At 43.0% G+C, this 23248-nt stretch overlaps 1 protein-coding gene across 2 annotated transcripts in view; it reads left to right on the forward strand.

The window, feature by feature from the left end:
- Positions 1-398: 398 nt before the first annotated feature.
- FKBP1B (FKBP prolyl isomerase 1B) overlaps positions 399-23248 on the forward strand; it is a 51128-nt gene continuing 28278 nt past the window's right edge. For both annotated transcript variants that reach the window (XM_059842974.1, XM_059842975.1), the window contains exons 1-2: positions 399-538; positions 3806-3853. In XM_059842974.1, the coding sequence (XP_059698957.1) occupies positions 502-538; positions 3806-3853 (85 nt within the window). In that variant the 5' untranslated portion in view covers positions 399-501. The remainder of the gene's footprint in view (positions 539-3805; positions 3854-23248) is intronic.

Below are 23248 nucleotides of genomic sequence, written 5' to 3' on the forward strand. Positions count from 1 at the left end.
CGTCCTGGGGTCTGGATGGTCTGAAGCGCCGCGCTTGGCTTCCCTGTGTGCCCGGCGCGCCTGCAGCATTACCCCCCCGGACCCCCGCTCCCGCACACGCCCGGAGCCCTCCGCCGCTAGGGCTCCGCACGGCCACGGGCACACGGCGGGCAAACGCCGGCGAGACCCCCGGAGGAGCGCTCCGCCCGGCACCATCGCTAGAGCGAGCCCTGCCCGGGGGATGGCAGCAGCATCTCCCGCACGGCCGTGGCTGCGGGAGCGATGCCGGCGGGAGATACCCCCGCCGCAAGGCTCCCCTCGTCCCCGCGGCCCCCGGGCGCTCGGAGCGGGGGCGGGCGGACCCCTCCCCTCCCCTCCCCGTCCTCCCCGCCCCTGCCCCGCATTGGCTGCGGGCGCTGACGGGCAGCCGGGGCGGCCCCTGCCCGCGGCCGCCCAGGGGCACTGCCCGCACTGGGGGTCCGGCCGCGCCGCGGAGCGGGGCTGAGTCGAGCCGGTGCCGCCATGGGGGTGGAGATCGAGACCATCTCTCCGGGAGACGGTACGAGGCCGTGCGGGGAGCAGCCCTGCGGCGCGGGGACGGGGGCGCCCGGTCCGGCCGGGCAGCCGGGGGCTCCGGGAGCGAGGGAGCCGCGTCCCCGCCGGCGGCAGAGCGGGGAGCGGGGAGGCGGAGGGAGGCACGGCCGCCCCCGCAGCCCGGCGGGCACGAACCCCCGTGCGGGAGAGGCGGAGCGCGGCCGGGCGGCCGCCCGGGGTCGCGGCGGCGGCGGCGGCGGCGGCGGCGAGGGGCCGGGGTTTCTGTGGCATCCGCTGACAGCTGCGCGGCCCGAGCGCGGAGCCCGGGGTCAGCGCCGGCGCCCGGCGGGGAGCCCAAACTTTCCCCGGCGGCGAGCCCGGCCTCGCCGGGGCTGCCGACCGTTCGTGCCAGCATCCCCCGGCAAGGCATCGCCGCCTCCCGGTCCAGCGTGGGATGCTGGCGAGGGCAGATGTGCAGCCCGGGTGGCAGTCACCTCTCCTTGGCGCACGCTTGGCTTTCGAGAGCCAATCGCAGTGTTTTGCTCTTCCTTGGCATTATAATATAATTCCGTAAGGTGTTTGTGTTTTGGGGTTTTTTTGAAGAGGATGTAATTTCTAGCATACATATGTAGCTATATAATAGGCCAGATTCATCATTGGCTGATATACAAACGTAAATAATTCCTTCAAGTTGATTGCAGATTAAGTTTCTTGGCCCAGTATCTTTCCTTTCTTTGTATATGCTTATAAATTTGCTTCTCCCTCTGTGCTGTTTAGCTCTAGAGATTGAATTCCTCTCTCGGTTGCACAGATGTAAAAAAAGATTACTTATATCCACATAAGTAATGGTGCTGAGTTGGGAGTAGGAAGGAGGGTGGAACTACCTCACAGTAGTACTTTCTATCTATTAAATAGATCAAGGCTGTCATTGTAAGTAATATCTGATTCCAAATAAGGCTATATGGATTAGATCTCTTGGTTTCAAGTCTTAATCAAAATCAGCTGACTTTAAACACTGTCTTAAGCCACAGTGAGTCAGTGGTCTTGCACATCTCTGCTTTTAATTTGGTTTTGATGTGAAATTATGTATCTTCATTGGCTTTGCTGGTGATAACTCACACAGCAGAGTGTGTGTCCATAAGGCCTGAAACAGCTTTTCTCAGATCTCTGTATAATAGTGGATCATTTTAATAATGCCTGTTTTACTGGAGGTAGGATTCATCTCACATAACTTTTCTCAGGTTAGCTAGCTACTCTAAAGCAGTCTTCTGGGTTTTCTCTGTGGCCATCTCCAGAGAATAATTTGTCTTGCCTTTCTCTGGATGGGCTGGCTTTCTCTCAAAGCACTGCTAATTCTTTGCTGTCAATAGAGGAAGCCCAGGAGACTGGCATACGAGAGTTGCCTGTGGTTTAGATGGCCATGAATTTAAAGGAGATTAATCCCACTTTAGCATACCATGGTGACCTTACCAGATACCTGCTGTGCTGCATTTTGTGCAAGGTGCAGCTAGGGAAATTCCATCCAGCCAAGTCAATGAAGAAGGCTGTTCAGGTGGCACTTGGAAGCACCACTTTCTCAATTTCTGTGTTGTAAATCTTGGTTCATCATATTAGCCTGCCCTCCGCCACTTAGTGCTCATGTGGTTCTGGCCTGTGAGCCCCAAGGCCATAGCTTGTGTGTGACCTGCTGGTTTATACCCTGTGAAGTGCCCTGTAATGCAGAACTTGTTATCATGTTAATTCTGACCAAAGATCCAGAAAGCCAGCTAAGAGATGAGCTTCAGTTTGATAGAATCATAGAATGGTTTGCTTGGAAGGGGCTTTAGAGATCATCTTGTTGCAGCCTCCCTGCCATGGGCAGGGACACCTTCCACTAGACAGGTTACTCCATCCCCATCAAGCCCAATGCTGAGTATTTCCAGGGATAGAGCATCCACAGCTTTTGTGGGCAACCTAACTCAATCCCCAGTATTTAGCTTTCTGTCAAGGATGTTCTTTAATAATTAATCTCATTGATACTTTTAATTTCTTCTGAACCTGGGCACTCCCCTGGACAACCTTGAGAGATCATAGTTGGCATCTTTAATACACCATAATCACCTAATTGAGCCTTGAGAGTAATCCCTTAGCTTTTAGTACCTTTAGCAGTACCTAGAACAGGTAAAATGGAAATGGTACATTCGTTTTGTGTCAAGCAAATAATTTAAGCTTTTTTTCCTTTCAGTATGAACATTTTAGGAGGAGCTACCAGGCTCTTAAAATAACTCAGCATACTACTGCTTTACTGTTGCCTGATGCTACAAAATTAAACTGCTTTTGTCTGTGAAAATTTCTGTAAAACCCATCCCTGCTAATTAAAGATGCCCTCACAGAGCTGTCTTTCTTGAATGGAAGGCATTAGACATGTGAATACAAATGGATTTTCTCACAATGTCAGGCTGAGACTTTATTTGAAAAATTACAGCAAAAACATTCTGAGAATATTTAAAGTTATAATCCATGAAGTTTTGACTGTCTTTTTTGCACTTACAGAATGTAATGCATTTGTAATGCACACATATATAGGGAGAGTTATCTAAGAAAAATACTGCTTGGTCTAAGAGATAAACAGCAGCCAAAATGGGACCTGTTACCCTAAACCATCCCATTCCTGTCTTGCAAATTAGTGATTTAATACATGGTCACAGAATCATGGAGTTGTTAAGGTTGGAAGAGTCTTCTAAGATCATCAAGTCCAACCATCAACCCAGCACCACCACCATGTTCACCACTAAACCATGTCTTCAGATGCCATATGCATGAGTTTTCTCAACTCTTGAAAGGATTGTGACTCCACCACTTGCCTGTACAGTCAGTGTTTTACAACCCAATGCTTTACAACCTTTTCTGTGAAGAAACGTTTCCTAATATCCAATCTAAACCTAACCCAGTGCAACTTGAGGCCATTTCTCCTCACTTTTGCCCTCCACTTGTTGTCTGGGAGAAGAGGCTGATCCCTGCTTCACTACAAACTCCTGTCAGGGAGTTGTAGAGAGAATAAGGTTCCCCCTGAATCTCCTTTTCTCCAGGCCAAACACCCCCAGCTCCCTCAGCCACTCCTCATAAGCCTTGTGCTCCAAGTTGTGTGAGGAGCCACTTATACCTAGAGCTGTCATGTGGATGTCTCAGGTATCCTAATGTAACCAAATGGCTAATAGCAGGTCTCAGTTCAGCATTTTCCTCTTGAAAGATAAACTTGCCTAGCCAGGTCAATCAGAGAAAATAAAAGATTAACCTTTTATAATTTTAACAGGACGGACATTTCCAAAGAAGGGTCAGACGTGTGTGGTGCACTACACAGGTAAGGCATGTTCTGGATGTCCTTCTGCTTCACATCAAGAGTGATTTCCCATTTCAGCTGTCTGTTGTATTTTTTGTTGTGTTCTGTCACCTGTAATCCATTGGATAATGTTTGGGTGGGTTTCCTGCCTATTTCACTTCTAGCTGAGCTGTTGAGGCTACAGTAGCTAGATGTGCCTGCTGGCACATTTGCCGTGGGAGCTTTGCAGAAGAAGTTGCAGACCTGATTCATTAAGCCATTTTATTAGCTAATGAAGTTGAGCATGAAACAGTCAAAATGCTGGATTCATATTTTTACAGCCTCTTGTCTTGACACAGACAATTAATGATTGTATATATCTTAAAAGCATGTGTCCATGTATTGGCAGTAAAATTCATTCCAGATTGAAGAGATCAATACCAGGTCTGTTTAAACACCTGCTTTATGGACTTGTGTTAATCTTAAATGGTGAGCTGGTTAATGGAGCTGCTTGTGCTGAAGAAGAGAATGTTTTTTAATTCAGTTTATGGTGTTATGCTTTATGGGTAGTTATGTAAGTTGTCAAAGGGATGCAAAAATCTCTGCAGTCCGAGTCTCCAGCTGGGAAGTTCACTTCAGCAACTGCCATTTTATGAGATATTTTACTTAAGAAGCTAACTTGCAGTTTATATAGGGATTGAAGCTTCTCATCTAGGCCTACATAGTGAGCTAATGTTTTCCTCTAGTGTTCAGGATGATAGAAAAGTTCTCTCTGGTAACTGTTGCTTTCCCTCAGCTTTGCATTTGATTCTTACAACTGGAGCAAGATGGGAACATTTTCCAATAAATATGACTAATGAAGTAAGCCTGTTTGTATTTTCAATAAACCTTTTATATCATTTCAATAATACCACCATTCAGAAGGTTATGTGGGAGTTAGTGCACTGGCTTGGGGTGGAGGTTGTCTGGGTTTAAGCTCCCATATATACATTTATATATTCAAAGTATTTTGGTCTAATGAAGATTTCTAATTTGAATCAGAAGATGTTAAACACATGGATCTCCCATTCCAGTCTCAGCTCTTACAGGCATTTCTCTGTAACTTAGATATGAAAATAGATGTTTTGAAATTATTTTTGTGAAGATGCTTAAAGATGTTTCTCTTCCTGTCCAAACTTCAAAAGGTTTTATGAAATAAAATTGTCACCTCCCACCCCTAGTTAGTTCAAGATAAATTTAAATGTCAGGACTGAAATAGGCAAAAAAAATTGAGCCTGGTGGCTCCCACAAAGCACATTTTTTTCAGGCTAACTTCAGAGAGTGTGAATGGTGAAATGTGAAAAGATAACAAGATGCTGCATACTGCTATTGATATTAGATAGTGTCTTAGATGAGGCTCTTGTAAGCTGGCTTTGACATAAAAGACTTATAAAAACTCATTAAATCAATCTCTAGTGTAAACTGTGCTTTCTCCATATACCTTGCTGCTGGTGCTATGCAACCTCTCTTGCCTCCCAGATTAGAACAGATATCAGGGGAAGCTCATCACCTCAGTTCCACTGCTACTGCCAGCAGTCTTTGGTGATAATGTTTTTAAGTTGAGCCCATGGTTAGTGGATAAAGTGTTTCCTTCCAGTGATCTATAAAGCATGTGGATAAGATGACATGTACAGTACTGGAGATAAGATAATTATTAACAGGCACATCCAGAACCTCATCAGTACAAAAAGAAACTGTACTGGATCCAGATAAAACTGTTTTAAACTAAAACTCAACACCTACATATCATCTTTGTCTTATTTATTCAGTATGCTTAATACTTATCCTCACCACACTCCTCTGACTCCTGCTTTAGGAATTGTATAGCTAAGTTAGAGGGAAGTCTGCAGAGAAATGCAGAATCTCTGCCTTGCCACCTAGAATGGGAGCTAGGAAAAACTAAGACACTTAGGTGCAAGGAAATGATCCAGAAATGATCCAGAAATGCTGTTTTTCAGGGCTGCTTAATATTGTATAGCATGTATAACTCTCAAGTGATCTCCATGTCCAGCTGATGTGACACTGTGGAGCTGGGCACAGATACCTGTGAGGAGCTGTTGTGTTATGGGAGGGGGGTGAACCATGCACTGACTGACTCCATCAGGATCCAGAGATTGTTTGGATCCCCAGAAAAGCCTGACCTCACTGGAGTGCTTGGAGCACACCTCTGAATCCAGGATCAAGCAGAGCAGAGAGCCAAAACCAGAGCCTGTGGGAGCCCATTTGGTGTGTAATAACTGAACAGTTGTTTCAGACGTGGCAAACCTGTCCCCAGCTGCCTCTTGCAATAGAAGAGGGTCATAACTCTGCCTGCCACATCCTGAACTGCAACCATTACATTCCTGGGGAGAAGAAAGCTGAATTTTCCCACTCCTTCCAGTCTAGCTTGGGACACTGAGTAGTGAAGAGTGCAAGAGCCATGGGCAAGGAAAAGAGCAGGCAAGAGGGTGAGTATTTGCTGCAGGCACTCTTGCAGGGATATGGAAGGAGTTGTCCCTGTCCTTGGGGATTAATTCAATAATTTTTTTTTAATCCTAAGATTCTCCCATGTGGTGGTGCCAGCTGGGCAGGCCATGTAACTCCTTGCAGTGGCCCATCTGCTCCCACACCAACACACACTGTGGTGATTCAGCTCCCCAGCACAAGCCTGGATGGTCCTGGGTTTTTGTGCATGTATAGAAAAAACCTTGCCTATCCACTAATTATTCCTGCCTCAAAGGAGAGGAGAGGCTAAAAGGGGTTCTCTTCTGCCAGAGCAAGTTATGAATCTTTAGGGAGACTCCAGTGAGGAGTGGGCTGTGGGCTCTGTAGTGTCTTATTTCCCCTCTTGCCTTTGCATGCATTCACCATGTGCTGGGTAGTGATGGCAGACAGCGTGGACAGGAAGGGACTGCTGGCACTGCAGGAGTAAAAGGCCCACAGCAACCTTCATTTTTTAGGAGTGAGCTGTCTGTATGACTTGTCCTGCTGGTCCATGCAGGAAAAGTCCAGAGAGGACCAAAGGCTGGGTCTCCAGATGTTTGGCAGAGCTTTCAAGCTCTGTCTGCTTGTCCTCCAGGATTTTATGCTTCATCACCAAGGCAGAGATTCAGCAGGGTAGTTTCTAGTCTGACAACCCTACATGTTCTGGAGGAGTGGGAAGTGAGAACTGGAATCTCCTCAAGATGAAGGAGAACTGTGATTGAGTTTTACACTTCTGCTGTCAGCACTCCAGCTATTAGGCTGTTACATGTGGCAGCTTTTCCTCTTTCTCTCCTTGATCAACTGGATACAGAATCTCAGGGCACTGCGTGGTGTGATTCCCGAGAGCATTGTGGTGCCTGAAGGAACTGCCCTAAGTTCTAGTGGCAGCAGAGGTTAAGGTGCAACCTCACTAGGGAGCAACTTAGAAAGGAGCTCTTCATTTAAGGAGATTGTTTTTAATTATTTTTTTCCCCCTTAGGAGTAATTCTGTGCTGCTCTACAATTAGAGCAGGATTTTTGGATTACCCTTCAGAAGTACCTAATTGCCATTTCATAAGATGCCTTAGTGCCTAACTTTGGTCCTGCAAATCACCTGCTAATTTTTCAGCTTTGCACAGCCTGATTTAAGTACACAAATAGATGTCCAGATAATTGTAGAAGATTAGATAGGGGGACTGTGATAGAACATGAAACCAAGTCCCAATCTTAGTATACGATAGAAAAATGTGGTCAGGTTCCTGAATTCTTATTTTTGTTTACAAATATAACAAATATAATAATTTCTTCTTAGCATCCAGCATCCATGTTGAGTCTCAAAAGTTACCTGCACAATATTACTGTAATGGGATTAATAGATAAGGCAGAGCACTGGCACTGAAATGCATTTGCAGCAGCACTGGTTTATGTCATGTTTTTTGTCACAGATTTCCTGGAGCAAGCTTCTCAAAGCCTTTGGCAATCTGCTTACTCCTTCTGTTTTCCATCTGTAAAATGATAGCTGTACTTTGTCTGCCTCCTGTAGAGAGATTGCAGGCAGTTTGAGATATGAACTGCCTCCTTCTTAGTGCCTGTTGTGATGGTGACCTAATCTTGATTGGGTCTTCAGGTTACATTGGACCACTGACAGTAGTACAAGCAATTAATCCTGGAGTGCATAAAAGGAATTAAGGCATTTTCTGCAGTTTTGATTATTATGATTTAAATTTGTTGACTCTGGCAATGGGAATTAGCAGTGTAGAATTTTCAAAGATTTATGAACATGATACAAAATGTGACTTTCAGTTAGAAATGCCCCTCAACAAAACCTTCACTGAGGAGGGATATGCTCTGTCTGGAGACTATGAGGTAAAACCTGCACTCCAGGAAGGTAAATCCCATTCCCTGCCCTCCTGCTGGATGATGGTGTGCCTTCACACCAGCTTTGTGTGTACTGAATCTAAATCTCCTCATGATAATGAGAGGGCAGCTTTTTTCCTCAAGTTATTCAGAGTTGACATTCTCTTGTGTTGTCCCATGTAGCTTGTGGCAGAGCTAAATTCTTAAATTCTTCATTTTTTTCCTTGGCCACCTGTAAAGCTCTGATTATAATACAATTACTCTTCTTAAGGAACTGATGATAACCAGTGTTTCTAGTGTGCTGGAACTGACTTATTTGAGTGACACTACAAAGCCACAGTAAATCACTAATTATTTATGAAACTGGACTTCTCTCAGAAGATTTTTCATAGACTTTTTTAGGCTAGGACTATTGCCCCAAAATTACACTAAATAGATTTCCAAGAGAGTAGAATACTTCAGTTGGAAATTACCTAAAATGATCATCTCTTCCAACTGCCTGGCAACATCAGAGGTGACCAAAAGTTGAAGTATGTTGTGAAGGTCATTGTCCCAATCCTCTTATACACTGACTGATTTGGGGGATCGACCATTCTCTGGTGGTGGGCCCCCCACTCAGTGAAGAAATGCTGCCTAATGTCCAGTCTAAGCCTCCCCTGGAGCAGCTTGGAACCATTCCCACATGTCTTGGATCACAGGCAGAAGAGCCCAGCACCTCCCTCTCCCCTTCAATATTTATATACTGAGAAATTGCTTTTTTATTATTTTCTTAATGCGTGAAGTGAAATTCCCCATTGAAATAAATGAATACTACTCCATTTACTGCAGCTGTGCAAATTCATTCTGGTTTAGGAAGCAGGCTTTTATTTAAAGCAGAACAAATGATTAATTGTTCTTTTCCTAGTGGTCTAAGGACAAATTTGTATCATCTTCTTTTCCCATATATTGCCAGAATTACTTTAGATTGTTTCTTTAGCTTTGGCAGTGGTGTAGTGTTGAGAATTATGGTTATGTCTGTGAAGCTGAAAGCTCTTTATATAACAAAAGCATACTGCATAGATATAGATGAACAGTAATTCATAGAATATGCTTGATTTATCATGATTAAAAACACTATTTTCCATTTAACACAATAGAAATGTAATGCAATTCCTTTGAAATAATCCTTGCCAAAAAGATCTGCTGATTTTTCTTGGATCAAAATCAACTCAGCCTTAAGTGTACATAGTAATAGCCAGAGATTTGTCTATAGTGACATACTCTCAAAAGGACTAAGGTAAATTCAGAGTTACTTTACAGTGTCATCTGTTTGTCTATGAGCATGACTGGATGAACATCAGCCTTGTGCAAGCATTTGTGCCAGGTGAGTACAGGAGGATGTTATTTCTCGGGTTCCACTTTCAGAAACATCTGTACTACTTCAGGTTGGAGCTCTGCATGTGTAGCTGAGAGGAAAATTGAACTAAGTAAGGCATTTAATCAAAATTCTTTGTCTCCAGGAGGCTCTCTAGCTGAATTTGGAAGAGGATAGTGAACACTGCAATTAGAACTATCATTAATAAGAATTGTATTGTAACACACATTATAATTGAACCTTAATTTAAAGCCAGCTAAATCTTGCTTACCTAGAAGAAATTTAATTCTTTAATCAAGCATGTTCCCAAGATACAATATACCAGAGGAGTGTGACATCTGTCCATCCTTTGGGGACTGCCAATTTTTTGGGGTTTTTTTATTTAATGCCCTGGTTTGAAAGTATGAAAGCCTTTTGCTTCTGTGGAGATCTTTGTGGTAACTAAGCACTTAGAAACATCTTTTTTCTTTGGTGGTTCATAACTGCAAAATGTAGTTTTAGTCCTCCCTGAGCAATGTGGTCTTTTGCTGCCCCTTAGAAACAATCTGCAAGTCTTAAACTCTGTCAGTAAAGGGATAAAAATTCTCATCTTTGCCTATTTAATGATAGATTAGTTATCCCTGGAAGTATTTGAGCAGTGACTTTGGCCTGATAGTGACAGTAGTGGTCAGAGTCCAGAAGCAAAAGTCTGAGCAGAAGAGATTTCTCCTACACATTTTGCTGCCAGCTTAGTGATTGATGTCAGGAATATTACTTGCTCTTTCATTTTGTAAATTTGATGGAAAAAGGGACTGTGGCTCTCAAAATTGTCATGCAATTAATGTTTGAAAGTACAGTGGGACTCACTGTAAGAGGCTGTTGATGTGAGAAAGTGATTTGATGAATAAAAAGGTTCAGAGATTTATAAGAGAAAAAGTAGCAGGTTCAGTGGCAGAGTGAGTTTAAACTGAACACACCAGATTGTTGCCTGATGGAAAAGGATCAGTGTAATTAACTGTAGCTCCTCCTTTGCTGTGTTGCTGTGTACGGTGCCCATTGGTTTCCCTGAAATCACCTGTGGTGCTAGATGTTATTTAATGTGGGTAAGTGACTCAGAAAAGGACCTTGAACTATTTCAACTGTGCTCTTACTGGCAACCTCAGCTGTGAAGCCTTGGTTTGACTAAGAAGCTTGGAAGTTTCTCCCCTTTGAGGGTGCTCCCCATGGCACTGAGGTGTTGTTTGGACTGCTGCTGATAGGCTTGGGGCAGAGAAAGGGACGGGTCCAGGATTGCCCATGAACATTGTCTTATATTCATTTGGGAAGAAGACAGGATGAGTTTCATTCTTGCAGAGTAAAGAGGATTATAAATAGATTTTTTCAAGATAGCATACACTGGCACTTCCTCCCCTGACAGAGACTTCTGTGTCAGCATGGGATGTGCTGAGTGATTTGGTGATTGCGAGCTTTGATTTTGGAGCACTTGCCCAACCTGTACAGGATATCCTTTCATGGTGGGATTGTAGCCTCATGCCCTCTTCCCATTGTGCACAGAAATGAAACTGCTAGTGAAAAATTAAACTTCCTACTCCTACCTCACAAAACCCTTGAGGAAGTGGATTTCAAGATATTAAGAAAAAAAAAAGCTCACAAAGCAGATTATCTAAAGTACCAGAGAACTAATAGCCTCTGTTCACCAAGTTTCTAAAAGCTCAGAGCTGATCCAAAAAGTGCCATCTTTTAGAAAATTACATTGCTCTTTCAAACAAGGTTTTTTTTCTAGAACCTATTTCCACTTATTTTCAGTGATTCCAGTGTGCCCTGCTTACAGCTCATACCTGTATTTGAGGACTTAGACCTGAAAGATTTGCATCAATTCTTGATCATTAGAATTCCAGGTCCTTACAAGAATGACATTATTTTTTAGTAATTTATGCAGCCAAAATCAAAGAACTTTTGAAAAAACTGTGCAATGAGTAGTATTTGTTAGTGTAAAATGTAGAAATGATCCTACATCAGCCAAAGAGAAGCTCTTATCAGCTGGCACCAGTGATAGGCTTGTCTCCCGTTATTGACAAAACAGAACTGACATCACCGTATTTACCTAATTAAGAAGTCTAAATTGAGAGCTTAGTTACCTTGGGTTACCTAAATAGTTAGATTGTGGACATGCCTCTCTTGCTATTGATTAGATAAAGAGCTTAATACTGTTCCTAGGTCAGGCAGCTCAGCTAGGCAGGGAGTGTGGAAGGGGGAGATTTTCTCAGTTGTTCAGCACGTGGTGTCCTCCCTCCGCAGCGGATCCACGGCAGGGGTGTGTGTAACACCCCACATCCCAGGGCATTACCTGAGCAGATGCTGTGCAGCCAGAGATCTCTGCAGCCTTGTGATCTCCAGCACTCTGAGTTGGTGCAAGTGCTGCAGGGATGTGTGTGGGAGATCCCTGGGGAGGGCATTGCCAAGGAGCTCACATGGTCCCTGGTTTTGGCTCTGGGAAGAGCTGAGCAGGCGGCTCGGAGGACGCGCGCTGTGCCGCGGGAAGCGGCAGCAGCAGCTTGGTGTTGGCAGGAGTTCTGCTGAGTCTTGCTGAACCAGGGCCAGGGGCTGGGGGGGCTTTATACTGAAAGCAACATCTCTCAATTGAGGCGTATTATTTAGCTTTACTTACTCAAGGGCATTGTAAATCTCCCTTAATTTTTTTTTTTTTTTCCCCCACAAGATTGCTGGCTGCAGGAGTTTGTACTCCCTTGCACATCACCCAGTGTGATGGATCTTAGATGTAGCTGTGGTGTCATCAGGCAGAGCCAGAGCATCTTTGTAGCCAAGGCAGCAGGTCCATGTACTTAGGCAATGTAGTCCTTTCTCTCCCATCCAACACCTTGGGACTTCTGAAGCTCAGGGTTACAGCAGTAGTTGTGAGGTACATTTGATTTGTCGACTTCCCTCTGTCTCTTCTTATGATATCCCAAGTGTGGTTACTCCTTCCAGATCTTTTCCATTTAATCCTGTATAGTTATTTGGTTCTTAGTTGTCTCTTCCTGCTCTAATTCACTTCCCTTTGCACATTTAATGATGTAACAACCTTGATTTAGCAAGATTGTCTTCCCTCTACTTTTTTTCTCAGGTATAAATGGAAAACTTGTTTTTTGAAGGTGTTTTCCTGCTGGACAGCAGAAGAGACCTAACACCTGAGTAGTTAATTTTCCAATCGGTGATTGCTACAAAAAAAGACACTCTTAGACATTGGCTTTATCTAGTTTTTAATGACCAAAGTGAAAATATATTTTGTTACTTCCTAACCTGTTGAAGTTGCTGCTGTTGCAACTTTGAAAGTAGCAGCTTTGCGTTGAAATTTTTTACACTGTTAGAAAAAAATAAAACCGAACACAAACCAAACATGTAGTTGTTTGGAAATTACACTAAAATACTATATAGGGATTGCAGTTATGGGAACTTACATTTTAGTTCTCTTCTGTGGATAAATTTCTGGTTTTACTACAAGCAGGGATTTTCAAGAAGACAGGAGCACCTCATACTTTTGGAAGTGTAATGTAGCCATATCTAGGATACATAAGAGAAAATAGAAGGTGGGTCCTACAGTGGACAAGTTCCTGAGGCATCATCATCAAGTGTTGCCATTTTCAGAATGGAATGTACAATTTTCCGCCTGAAGAACTGAAATAAATTATCTTGCAAAAGATAATTTGTAAAAGCTGCAATTTTGGTGAAAAAGCCAAAAGCTTCTAATGCAGCTCAGGGCATGTTTGGTTTCTGGGCTAAAAGGACGCATTAACAGGTCATGTCCAGCTGTTCATCCACCAGTGCCTCCAAATCCTTCTCTGCAGGGCTCCATAAGCCATTCCCAGAGATGAACGCTGTTCTGCAGTGTCATGCTGAAACACCTGACTTGGCTTGTGCTTGAGGTCACTCTCTGGCAGTGTCTCTCCACTGATGAGAGCAGGAGCTGCTCCTCTGTCACTCTGCCTGGGTGACTAGCTCCCCACACCCTTGTGCCTCTCAGTGGCCAGCTGGCAACAGCTCTGGAAAACTATGGCTATGTCTGTCCCCCTCTGTCGGGAGAGATTTTGGAGAGCACAGACAGCCCCATTGATAGCTTTCAGTTTATTCTGTCCCTTGAATTTCTTCTGCCATCATTTGCACCTCATCTTCAGTCAAATAAATAGCAGGGACAGGTTCAGATGCTTGCTTAGGTCAGTGGGCAGTGCTCCTGCAGAGCACAGCTGAGGGCTGTCATCTGACTGTGCCAGTTTTGTCGTGTCCTACCTTTTCCTGCCTGGAACTCAAGAGTCCTGACCTTCTATGTCTTAACACTGAGGACTTCCAGGGCCTGTAACTGTAAGAAGAGATGTCCAGAAGTCATTGGGACAGGGTGGAAATGCCTCATTACAAAATGATCCTTACCTGTGCCCTTAAGACTTGTTCTTTGTGAAACCAGCTATAAAGCTCATCTCATTTTCAATATTTTTTTGCAATCCCTGGCTGAGAGTGTGGGAGTTTTAAATGCGTGTGAGTCAAATGCAAATTCGGAGTTGGTACAGTCATGAAGAGCTGCCATCATGAGTCCCCTGTGGACAACTTAGAAAGCTCAATCTGATCACAGAGCTACTCACTTCATTCATAAATTGCTTTGGAAAAGGAAAAACTTTTTTTGTTTACTCCCTTTAAAAGACAGGGACATTCAGAAGGGAAATGCTGTGTCCAGGGCACAAAGTGAGCATCTAGAAAAGTTGAGGCTAAAAATTCATGGGCTTTTGAATTCCCTATCTACTATATTTACTTTTCCACTTATCTATTGCATTACCCACCTGTATATATTATATATAGGGTATACCAACTCTGTAGAAGAGCTGTTTATTTTTTTTTTTTACAGACCTCAGAAAAATGTTTATCTTTTGAGAACAAACTATTTAAATTAAGATAAATGGTGGAAAACCACTATATACTTTAGTTTTTATTAGCTTTTCTCTTTCTCTAACAAGTCTTGATTTGATTGGTTATATAAGCATTGTAAACAGAATAAGGGCTCAGTCCTTCCCTGCTGTAAACAACAGGGGACTTGATTGTAACGATTCACTGCATTTCAATAAAGTAACTAAAGCTTGCAGTGCATTGATTTCTTGAAACTGCAGAACCATTTCTGAAATGCTTTCCTAAGACTTGCTATTGTAGCACATCCCAAGCTCCTCTTCACATATGAAAGTTTCTAAAGCATTTGGGAAAGCAACAGGAAACAAAGTAGTCTGGACCTGAGAGAGTGTGGGGCTATAAACAGGGGCCGGAGGTGATAGAGAGCTGAGAAATTATTTGCCTTACAGCAAAAGAGCAATAAAATCTTGGGCTGAGATTTTTTCCCTGCAGGAGTGTGAAAGGAAACATTGACTGATTGCAAAGCACCTCCACACTGTAATGGAGTTACACAACCTGTAATCTCTCTATTATTCAGTCTGTCACTGTAGGACTGGCTCATTTGGAGGCTACAAAGCATTTAGATGCTGACAGCTGTATGAGGCTGTAGGGGACATGGTTGGCCATTGTGTTTATAGAGGGCAGTGAGATAAGAATAGCTCCCAGTCTTCATTGCCTGCCACGTTCACTTGAGGTTTTGGACACCTCTGTACGTCTTGTGGACAAGTAGCTGTGTTGAAAAAGCAGGGGCCACTAGGGCAATACTTATCTTGGCTCTTCTTTTTCCCTTGAGAAACTGCTGTACAATACAGGCCAAGAGGGTGTCAGCTGATAAAAGTCAGACAAATGCAAAGTGTTCTCTGGCTTTGACGTTGAGGATCCTGGCATCCCAGAGGAACCGACACTGTCTGGCACACCGTGGATAAATTAATGACCCCAATGTGCCCTTCCACTGCATCCTCCTGTTGGTCTCTTACTATGCACAGGACCACCCTTCTTCTTCTAGGTTTTTTTTTTTCCCAATACTTCAACAAGTTGTAATAGACTTCTAGAAGAAATTTCTAGTATGTTTGTTTAGTCACATGCAAGTTATTGTTAGAGTTTTCAGTGTTATTTGTTTTGCAGCTTCTTAAGCACATTCTAGCAGTATGTTAAGCTGAGACTTGTTTTCAGATTGCTTCCTCAGAGGGTGAAGCAGTGGATTTTCAGCACATCCAAAAGAACACAAGTGCAGCCCTGATTTGAAAATGTTTCTTTTGCTGCAGCATAATTGCTTGTCACAGTCACTGAAGGTGCCACAGTGTGATTAGATAGAGCTGAAACAGGGAATGCAGGGACATCCCAGCTCTTTCCTCCTGCCTCTGAATCACTCTGTCTTGTGTGTAGAAATGTTGCAGGGGCTGCACTATGAACTGGGCTGAAAATCTGATGCGAAAGAAAAGTTGGGGAAGGAGGGAAGAAGTGGTTGTGAAGGACATCAGGACGACAGGATGGAAGTGCAGGGTGATGGAAAGATCAACAGCCACTTGTGATCTGGCACTACAGCAGGCCTGGAGTTTTGCAGTGGTGTAGGGAGCCAAAGCACCAGGGTGGTTGTAGGGAAGAGAACAGAAGACTTGCCTGTGGGAACAAGAGGGAGTATTTATTTCTGCTTCCTTCTCACCTTTCTGCCCTGTCCAGCTTCACAGTAGTGCACAGTTTGGGGACCCTCTCATAGCAAACTCTCAAGCTCTCCATTGCAAAAATGTTCTGGGACAAATTTGTCTGGTTAGCATGGTTCATCTGTATAACACTGCTGTGATGAGGACTCTCTAGTGCTGCTGTTATTTGTTTATACAAGTGATCTCAGAATAAATTTACTTGACTTTTTTTTTTCCCAAGAAAGAAAAAATTTCTTTCTTGAATCTTGGTACTGAAGAACATTCTTGGTGCACAGTTATTTAGTGGTGGGTGGACAATCATTCCAGGGCTGAGACTGTGGTGCACAATGAGAGCATTTGACTTTGAATCGGAAGACAAGGGTCTATACATGGGGAAAGAATTATTGTTATAAATATATTTACTAATACAGTGTGCATGACTTTTAAAGGAATTACTGTTGCCCTTCTGCTGAGCATTTGCAAATTTCGTGTTTATAATTAGCTTCTTATCAGAAAATGAATCACTATCACCAGCCAAGGTAACTTCTGAGCATAACCTGTATAAACCTGTCACTGAGCAGGATTCATCAGAACCACATTAGATCCTAATGAAGGCATTAACTTGAATGTCAAAGGCACCACCAGGGTGAAGTATTTAAAGAATCCACCTTTCACTGAAGTAATGACAATGCTGCACAAGATGATGGGGATACTTTTTCCCCTGCAAATGATTTATGGCTCTTAGATTTAAAAGTGAAAAAATGGTTTTGCTGAACCTTCCTTTTACTGCTCCTTGTGGAGCAGCATTTGGTAATTTAGAAATGCTTCTTTTGGCCTAGCTGAGTGAGGATGGGTTTGATGACAGGCCCCTCATGCGAGGAAGGTATTTAGGACTTTTTGTGGGGAGAAGCCACAACCCATGGATGCTTTTCTCCTGCTGTTTGCCAGAGAGCTGGGGACACAACTTAGGAAAAAAAAATCAGCACACCATATATTTTTTAAACTGTGATGCATATCTTATACAACAAATTGTGGTATTAACTTAAATATGGTATCAACACTTATACATTTAAGATGGATTAGGGTCAATTTTTACAATTTGTTTTTCTGTTTTTAGACGTGTTCGAGGAGGACATCTCTAATGTGTGCCATAGTATAAAGACATATAGTATAAGTAAAAAGACCTTAGATTGAAATGTTAAAAAATTTCAGGTCAAAATGAGGGTGGGTTTTTGATGTTCAAATCATTTTAAAATAAATTCTGACTCTTGTTTAGTGTCAGTATTACAGTTCTGAATATGTGTTATGTTGTGTTGTACCTTGTTCAGCTGGTCTTTCTCATCTGTGTTTTTGTTGAGTAATAGTGACAAAATTCTGATTTAGGATGTCATAGAAATAGAATATACTATTTCAGTTGGAAGAGACCTACAACTATCATCTGACCCAATTGCCTGATCACTTCAGAGCTGGCCAACAATCATGGGGTATTATTAAAGGCAGCATCCAAATGGCTTTTAAACACTGACAGGCAGTTTTGGGGTCATTGGTAGAAAATCTTGTCAAGCTGGCTCTCAAGGAGTCGGTGTGTGGATGTCTGGATAACATTGACAAAGGATCATGAGGTTTTCCATCATGGTCTGCGAGGAATTCATGGTGCCCCGAATAAGAAACTTTAAAAGATACCAAAAAAAAAGCCAGTGGATCTAAAATTGGCTTATTCAATAGAGGACCTTAAATGGGCCGGTATCAGCTCCACTGTGATGTTTTTATCAGTGGAGGAAGATATCAAGGGGATAAAAATTAATAGAGACATCCTAAATAAATGTTCTCATCCCATAGGTCATTGATTCACAGTAAGAATTAATGATTTAATATTGTCACCAGTAAATAATTTGTTTCAGTTGCTGTAAAACTCTTTACAAACTGGAAGGTGGAAGAGCAAAGAGTGACTCCTGTGCACTTTAGGAGCCCTTTGTGATGTGAAGCAGTGACTTTGAAACAGACTTGGGGAGTTGTGGTTGGTTATCAACTGAACACATGCTCTGAGCTGCTCTTTGGCCAAAAATCTGACTGCAATCCATGAATATATAAACAGGAGCACTGAGGAGAAGAGAGGGGAGCCAGAGATCTCGCACAGGTATTTCAAAAACAGTGTGCTCAGTTCTGTTGTCTACAGTGCTGGAAAGATACATGAGGAAAGTAGAAGTGCTGGGAGACCTTTCTGAATGAAAAATTGCCTAATTTATTCAGCAGGGGTTAAGGGATGGTTTGCTACTTACATGGGGAATAAAAAAATTGATAGGACAATTGAATTGATCTTTTCACCAAGAGAAATAAAGATATCATAGCTGGAAAGTGAAATTTTGTAAGTTCACCTGAAAAGAAGGAATACATGTGAACTGGCAATTCTGATTCATAAATGAACACCAATCAATAATTGCAGTCACTTCATCTGCCTGAGAAATCTTTTAATTGGTTCTAATTCAAACAGGAATTATTTAGTGAAAATCCTGCAGCCTCCATTAAAGTAGGAAGTTGGAAGAAGAAATTGCAAGGATCACTTCTGGCATATAGGTGCATTAATTAGCAGTTTTGTCATGTATTTTGGAAGCTTTGGTAGCATTCTTGTTCAGTGGTGTTTTCCTTGTGTAGATTAGTCCCAGAGACTTCACATCCTTCCTAGATTCATGGTTCTTAGGGCTGGACTGGTAATTTGTCCAACTCCCCCCATAACAATGTTTGAACTTGAACTCATGTGCTTCCCTAGGTTTGATCATGCCAGTTACTTTTCTTCTTTTGCATTTCATTTTTTGTGCATATGGATCTTTGATACCTTTTCCTGTATATAAATGAATGACAACTAAAAGATGGTGTCAATCAAAATGTTACCTGCTTTTCCAGCTTCTGGGTGATGGTCAGGGAAAGCTCAGGATGGGTCAGGCTGGAAGGGACCACAGTGGCTCATCTGGTTCAACTTCCTGCTAAGGCAGGGTCATCCCAGAGCACATAGCACAGGATTGCATTCAGACATTTCAGGAATATCTCCAGTGAGGGGGACTCCACAGACCCTCTGGGCAGTTTGTTCCAGTGCTCAGTCACAGCACAGGAAAGAAGTTCTTCCTCATGTGCAGGTGGAACTTCCTGTGCATCAGATTCTGCTTGTTGCCCCTTGTCCTAATGCTTGGCACCAAAATGGTGCCCTCCCATGGGTGGAATTCCCTGACACCAGAGGACAGTCAGCATTTTGCACAAGATACACCCTGCTGTGAAGAATGAGCTGGTGCAGCTCTGGAACCATTTACATCCACTTGCATACTGATCACCAGCTTGCACTGGACTTCCTTAGAACTGGTCACTTCTCAGAAAAGTAATTGAAATGTATTAAAGGGATATTCAAAAAATGCTTGGTCAATTATAGAATGTAAGATCATGTTTCAAAGTCATTTTCCATGCTTAGCCAGAGGACTTAATTATGTTTTTAGACCACTTTGGTTGATACAATTTTTATTAGATAGTGCTTATTGTATATGAAAACCAAAATAGCTGCATTGAAACAGATGGGTGTCTGACTTCAAGGTATGTCTTTGATGTGGGGATTACTGGGCAGAAACCTGGGATTGGAGCTGGGAACAGACAGCTGTAATGGCTCTTTTTATGAAAAATGGTAAGTACTAGACATGCCCAGCAGAAAACAGCAACACCTACAAGAAGGGAGCCTTTCCAAGGGAATCTGCAACACACAGAACATACAGCTCAGGAAGATTGACAAGGCATTGTGCTGCTCAGGGTAACAAACACTGTTTGCATGAATCCCCTTGCAATCATCACGTCTCGTTTAATTGAAATCCCACTACTTTATTCTTCTTTAAAAACATTTGATTGACTCTTCTGGAAAACACTGCCTTATCAACACAGTACAGGCAAAGCAAACTTTGCAGCAGCTGTCCTCAGGAGTGGCCATTGGCCATCTGAAGCCCTGGCCCCCTGTCAGCTCTTCCCTGTTTTGCAGCAGGACTTTTTGACTCTTATTCTGCCGTGTGTTCCTGCCCACAGGGCACGTGGTTTTGGGGTTCTCTGTGTCACAACACATCAGAACTGTACCGTGTTACAGGAAAACCCAGCAGTGGCAAGCAGTGTTCACTGTTTGGGCTTTAAGCATACCTCAAGGACATCTGTGTATGGGAAAAAGAAAAATAGCCACACTAGAAAGAACATGGAAAAAATTACCTACAGGGTGATTGTGAAATAAAATTATCCCACCTAGAAATACCCTGTGTATAAAATAAAATTATCCCACCTAGAAATACCCTGTGTATAAAATAAAATTATCCCACCTAGAAATACCCTGTGTATAAAATAAAATTATCCCACCTAGAAATACCCTGTGTATAAAATAAAATTATCCCACCTAGAAATATCCTGTGTACCTTCACAGAAGTTCACCTCGATTTTTAAGTCATGCTAACACTGGAGGTGGTTTGGGAGCAAATTCTGGGGTCACTGGATGATGTGTAGCAATCTGACTACGTAGAGAGGACTGGTACATGGGTGGGGCTGTGTGGACACAGCAGGATCCTGGGATTGCCTGCACATTCCTGGGCATTGCTGGTGGCAGTGGTGCAGTCTGTACATGGTGATACTGAGCACCTTGATGCCTTTCCCAATGTGAGTCTGCATCATAGACATGACAAGGAATAGCATAGATGATCTCTTGTTATTGGTAAAATACAGCCTCATCCCGTGGATAGTTTGGGTGTAAGATTTTTCACTTGATTTTGTAACAGCTTTGTTCTGTTTAAGTATAAAATGCTACCTACTTTATGTATTTTCTAGACCTAGTGATTTAACCAAATCACAAAAAATCCTTTGTGAAAGATGTCACACTTCTCATCTGTTAATGTCACACAGCAAAACCTCTCAAATGCAAATTCACCTGCAATTCAAATTTTGCTGATTTTTCTCGAAGTATCTGTTCATCATTATCTTCAATAGAACACAATTCTTCTTTTCTTGTGTTGGAGTAACCCTCAGAGATTTTCATGGTGCTACTCACAACTGACATAATGAGGTTAATTTTATTGAGTGTATTTGGTTCCCTGTACCCCAGTGTTCATGATTCATCATTTCTTTTGTGAGTGAATAGTGAGATGATGAGATAGCAGGTTGACAGGGGCAGAAATACATTCAGATTTAAAACGATGGATGTGCCTTGTGAGCAAGTTCAGCCAAGTAGGATGTCAGGCAGTTCCATGGGGATTGCCAGGTCAAAGCTGACTCAGAATTACTATTTATGAATACTCCATCAAAATACAAGCATGAATAATGATAAATGTCTGATTAACACACACATCAACTGTTCCATATTCCGTATTCCACTACCCAATTTGCACCAAAGCTGAGAAGTGCGGTATGAAATTTCAGTATTAGAATTATGGCTGCCTGCTGTGATTCAGTGCAGGTTCTTCATGCTGGATAATAAAAACACATGGTTTTTGCTGTGTGGACATGATGAACTTTGCAATGTTCTGACTTGTCCATTTCCTCACTTTTAAGAGTCGGGGTTTTTGTAAGTGTTAAATGTCATAGATGTTTTTGCGCAACTTAGGAAGTTAAACTTTTAAAAGAGATGTCTGGGCTTTGAAGTGATGGTAATTACTGTAACTTTGTGATAGTTGCATTTCACGTCTGGGGAAAACATAAGAAAATATTCATAGTTGAAAAGTTTCTAAAATAACTGTGTTGAAATCAAAGGAGTTTGATGCCCAGGTGCATTTGAAATGCCTTCAGTATGACTACTACATCTTTAGGCACCTAATTATCTTCAAATGTCTGCCCTTTATGTCATGTTTACATGCAAAAAATGCTTGGCGGTGTTAAGTTAATGATTGGACTTGATGATCTCAGAAGTCTTTTCCATCTTAAATGATTCTGTGATTATAAAAACGGTGCCACTTGTCACTAGTGTTGTGTTTCTGACATGGGTGTGTTGATGTGAGCATTGCAGAGATGTTGGGAGAAATTTGTATTTTCAACCAACATTTTTATATCATAGAAAGTGTGTACGAGACCAGATCTTACATTCTGCTGTTCTGGTTGGGGTGATATTTTTAATCTGGTTACTACCTACTGCATTTTGTGTACATTTTCAGTTTAAAGAAGATTGTGTGAGTGGCTCTGCAGCAGGCACTGTGTGTTTCTCATCTTTTGCTGGACTTTTTGATGTTATGAATCACGGAGGCAGGTCTGGCCACATTAAATGAAGATTGGTCCCATTTGGCTTGCAATTTTAAGTACTTACTAGTTTATTTAATAAAGATGTTGAAAAGATGTTGACTGCCTTCTGTTTTGTACGTGTGTGTGAGTCACAGGTGTAGGAGATGTGGCACGTTCAGCCTCTCTCTCTCTCTTGGCTCTGCTGGGCTGGGGACAAGCACGTTCTTGTTCTCCAGCACCCCAGGCTGTGTCTACATTGCAGCTGACAAGGGCTGGGAGCAGGAAGGTGTGTGATCACAGGCTTGCCCCAAGGCAGGCTGCAGACTGCCCCTGCCGTGTGCCCATGGCCTGGCAGAGCACTGATCTGCCAGACAGGCTTAGACAGAGTCCCTTGGGCTGTGCCCGGGGTTGCACTTGCATTTCACTGTCTGAATATAGAGTAGGTCTGATCCCAAGGGCAGCCTTGGGATGACCCCGGCGTGCACGTGGAAATACCCCAAGTCTCAGAGCACAGACAGCTCTCTGAGCTGCAAAGTTAGATCGAAGATACATGGCTGTGAGAGAGAGAGAGAGAGCAATTTCAGCTGAGGAAACATCCATGACCTTGACATGCCCCAGCCATGATTTTGTAGCTCTCCACTGGTGCTAATCCCTGTTGGCTCAGACCCCAGTTGGGATCAGACAGGTCAGCGCCTGCTTAGAGATTTCTGACTGGAGAACAGAAGCAGAGCTCAAAACAGAAGGAAAAGAATGAAGGGGTTTAGGATTAGAATGAGAAAGATTACATTTGTCTTGGCAGTAGCAATACCACACGCACACGCGGTGCTGGGGAGCTGCTTCCTGGCAGCTCCACACCAAGTGCTCATGGAGCAGCATCCAGGCTGTGCACTGCAGCATTCACTCGACTCACAAGTCTCAGCCTAGCTCTGGAGCCAATCCCAGAGCTTGCTGCTGGCCTCACGGGGCAGTTTATCGCATCTTCTATTT

The sequence above is a fragment of the Haemorhous mexicanus genome, chromosome 3, assembly GCF_027477595.1.
Source record: "Haemorhous mexicanus isolate bHaeMex1 chromosome 3, bHaeMex1.pri, whole genome shotgun sequence".
In the NCBI taxonomy this organism is placed as follows: Eukaryota; Metazoa; Chordata; class Aves; order Passeriformes; family Fringillidae; genus Haemorhous; species Haemorhous mexicanus.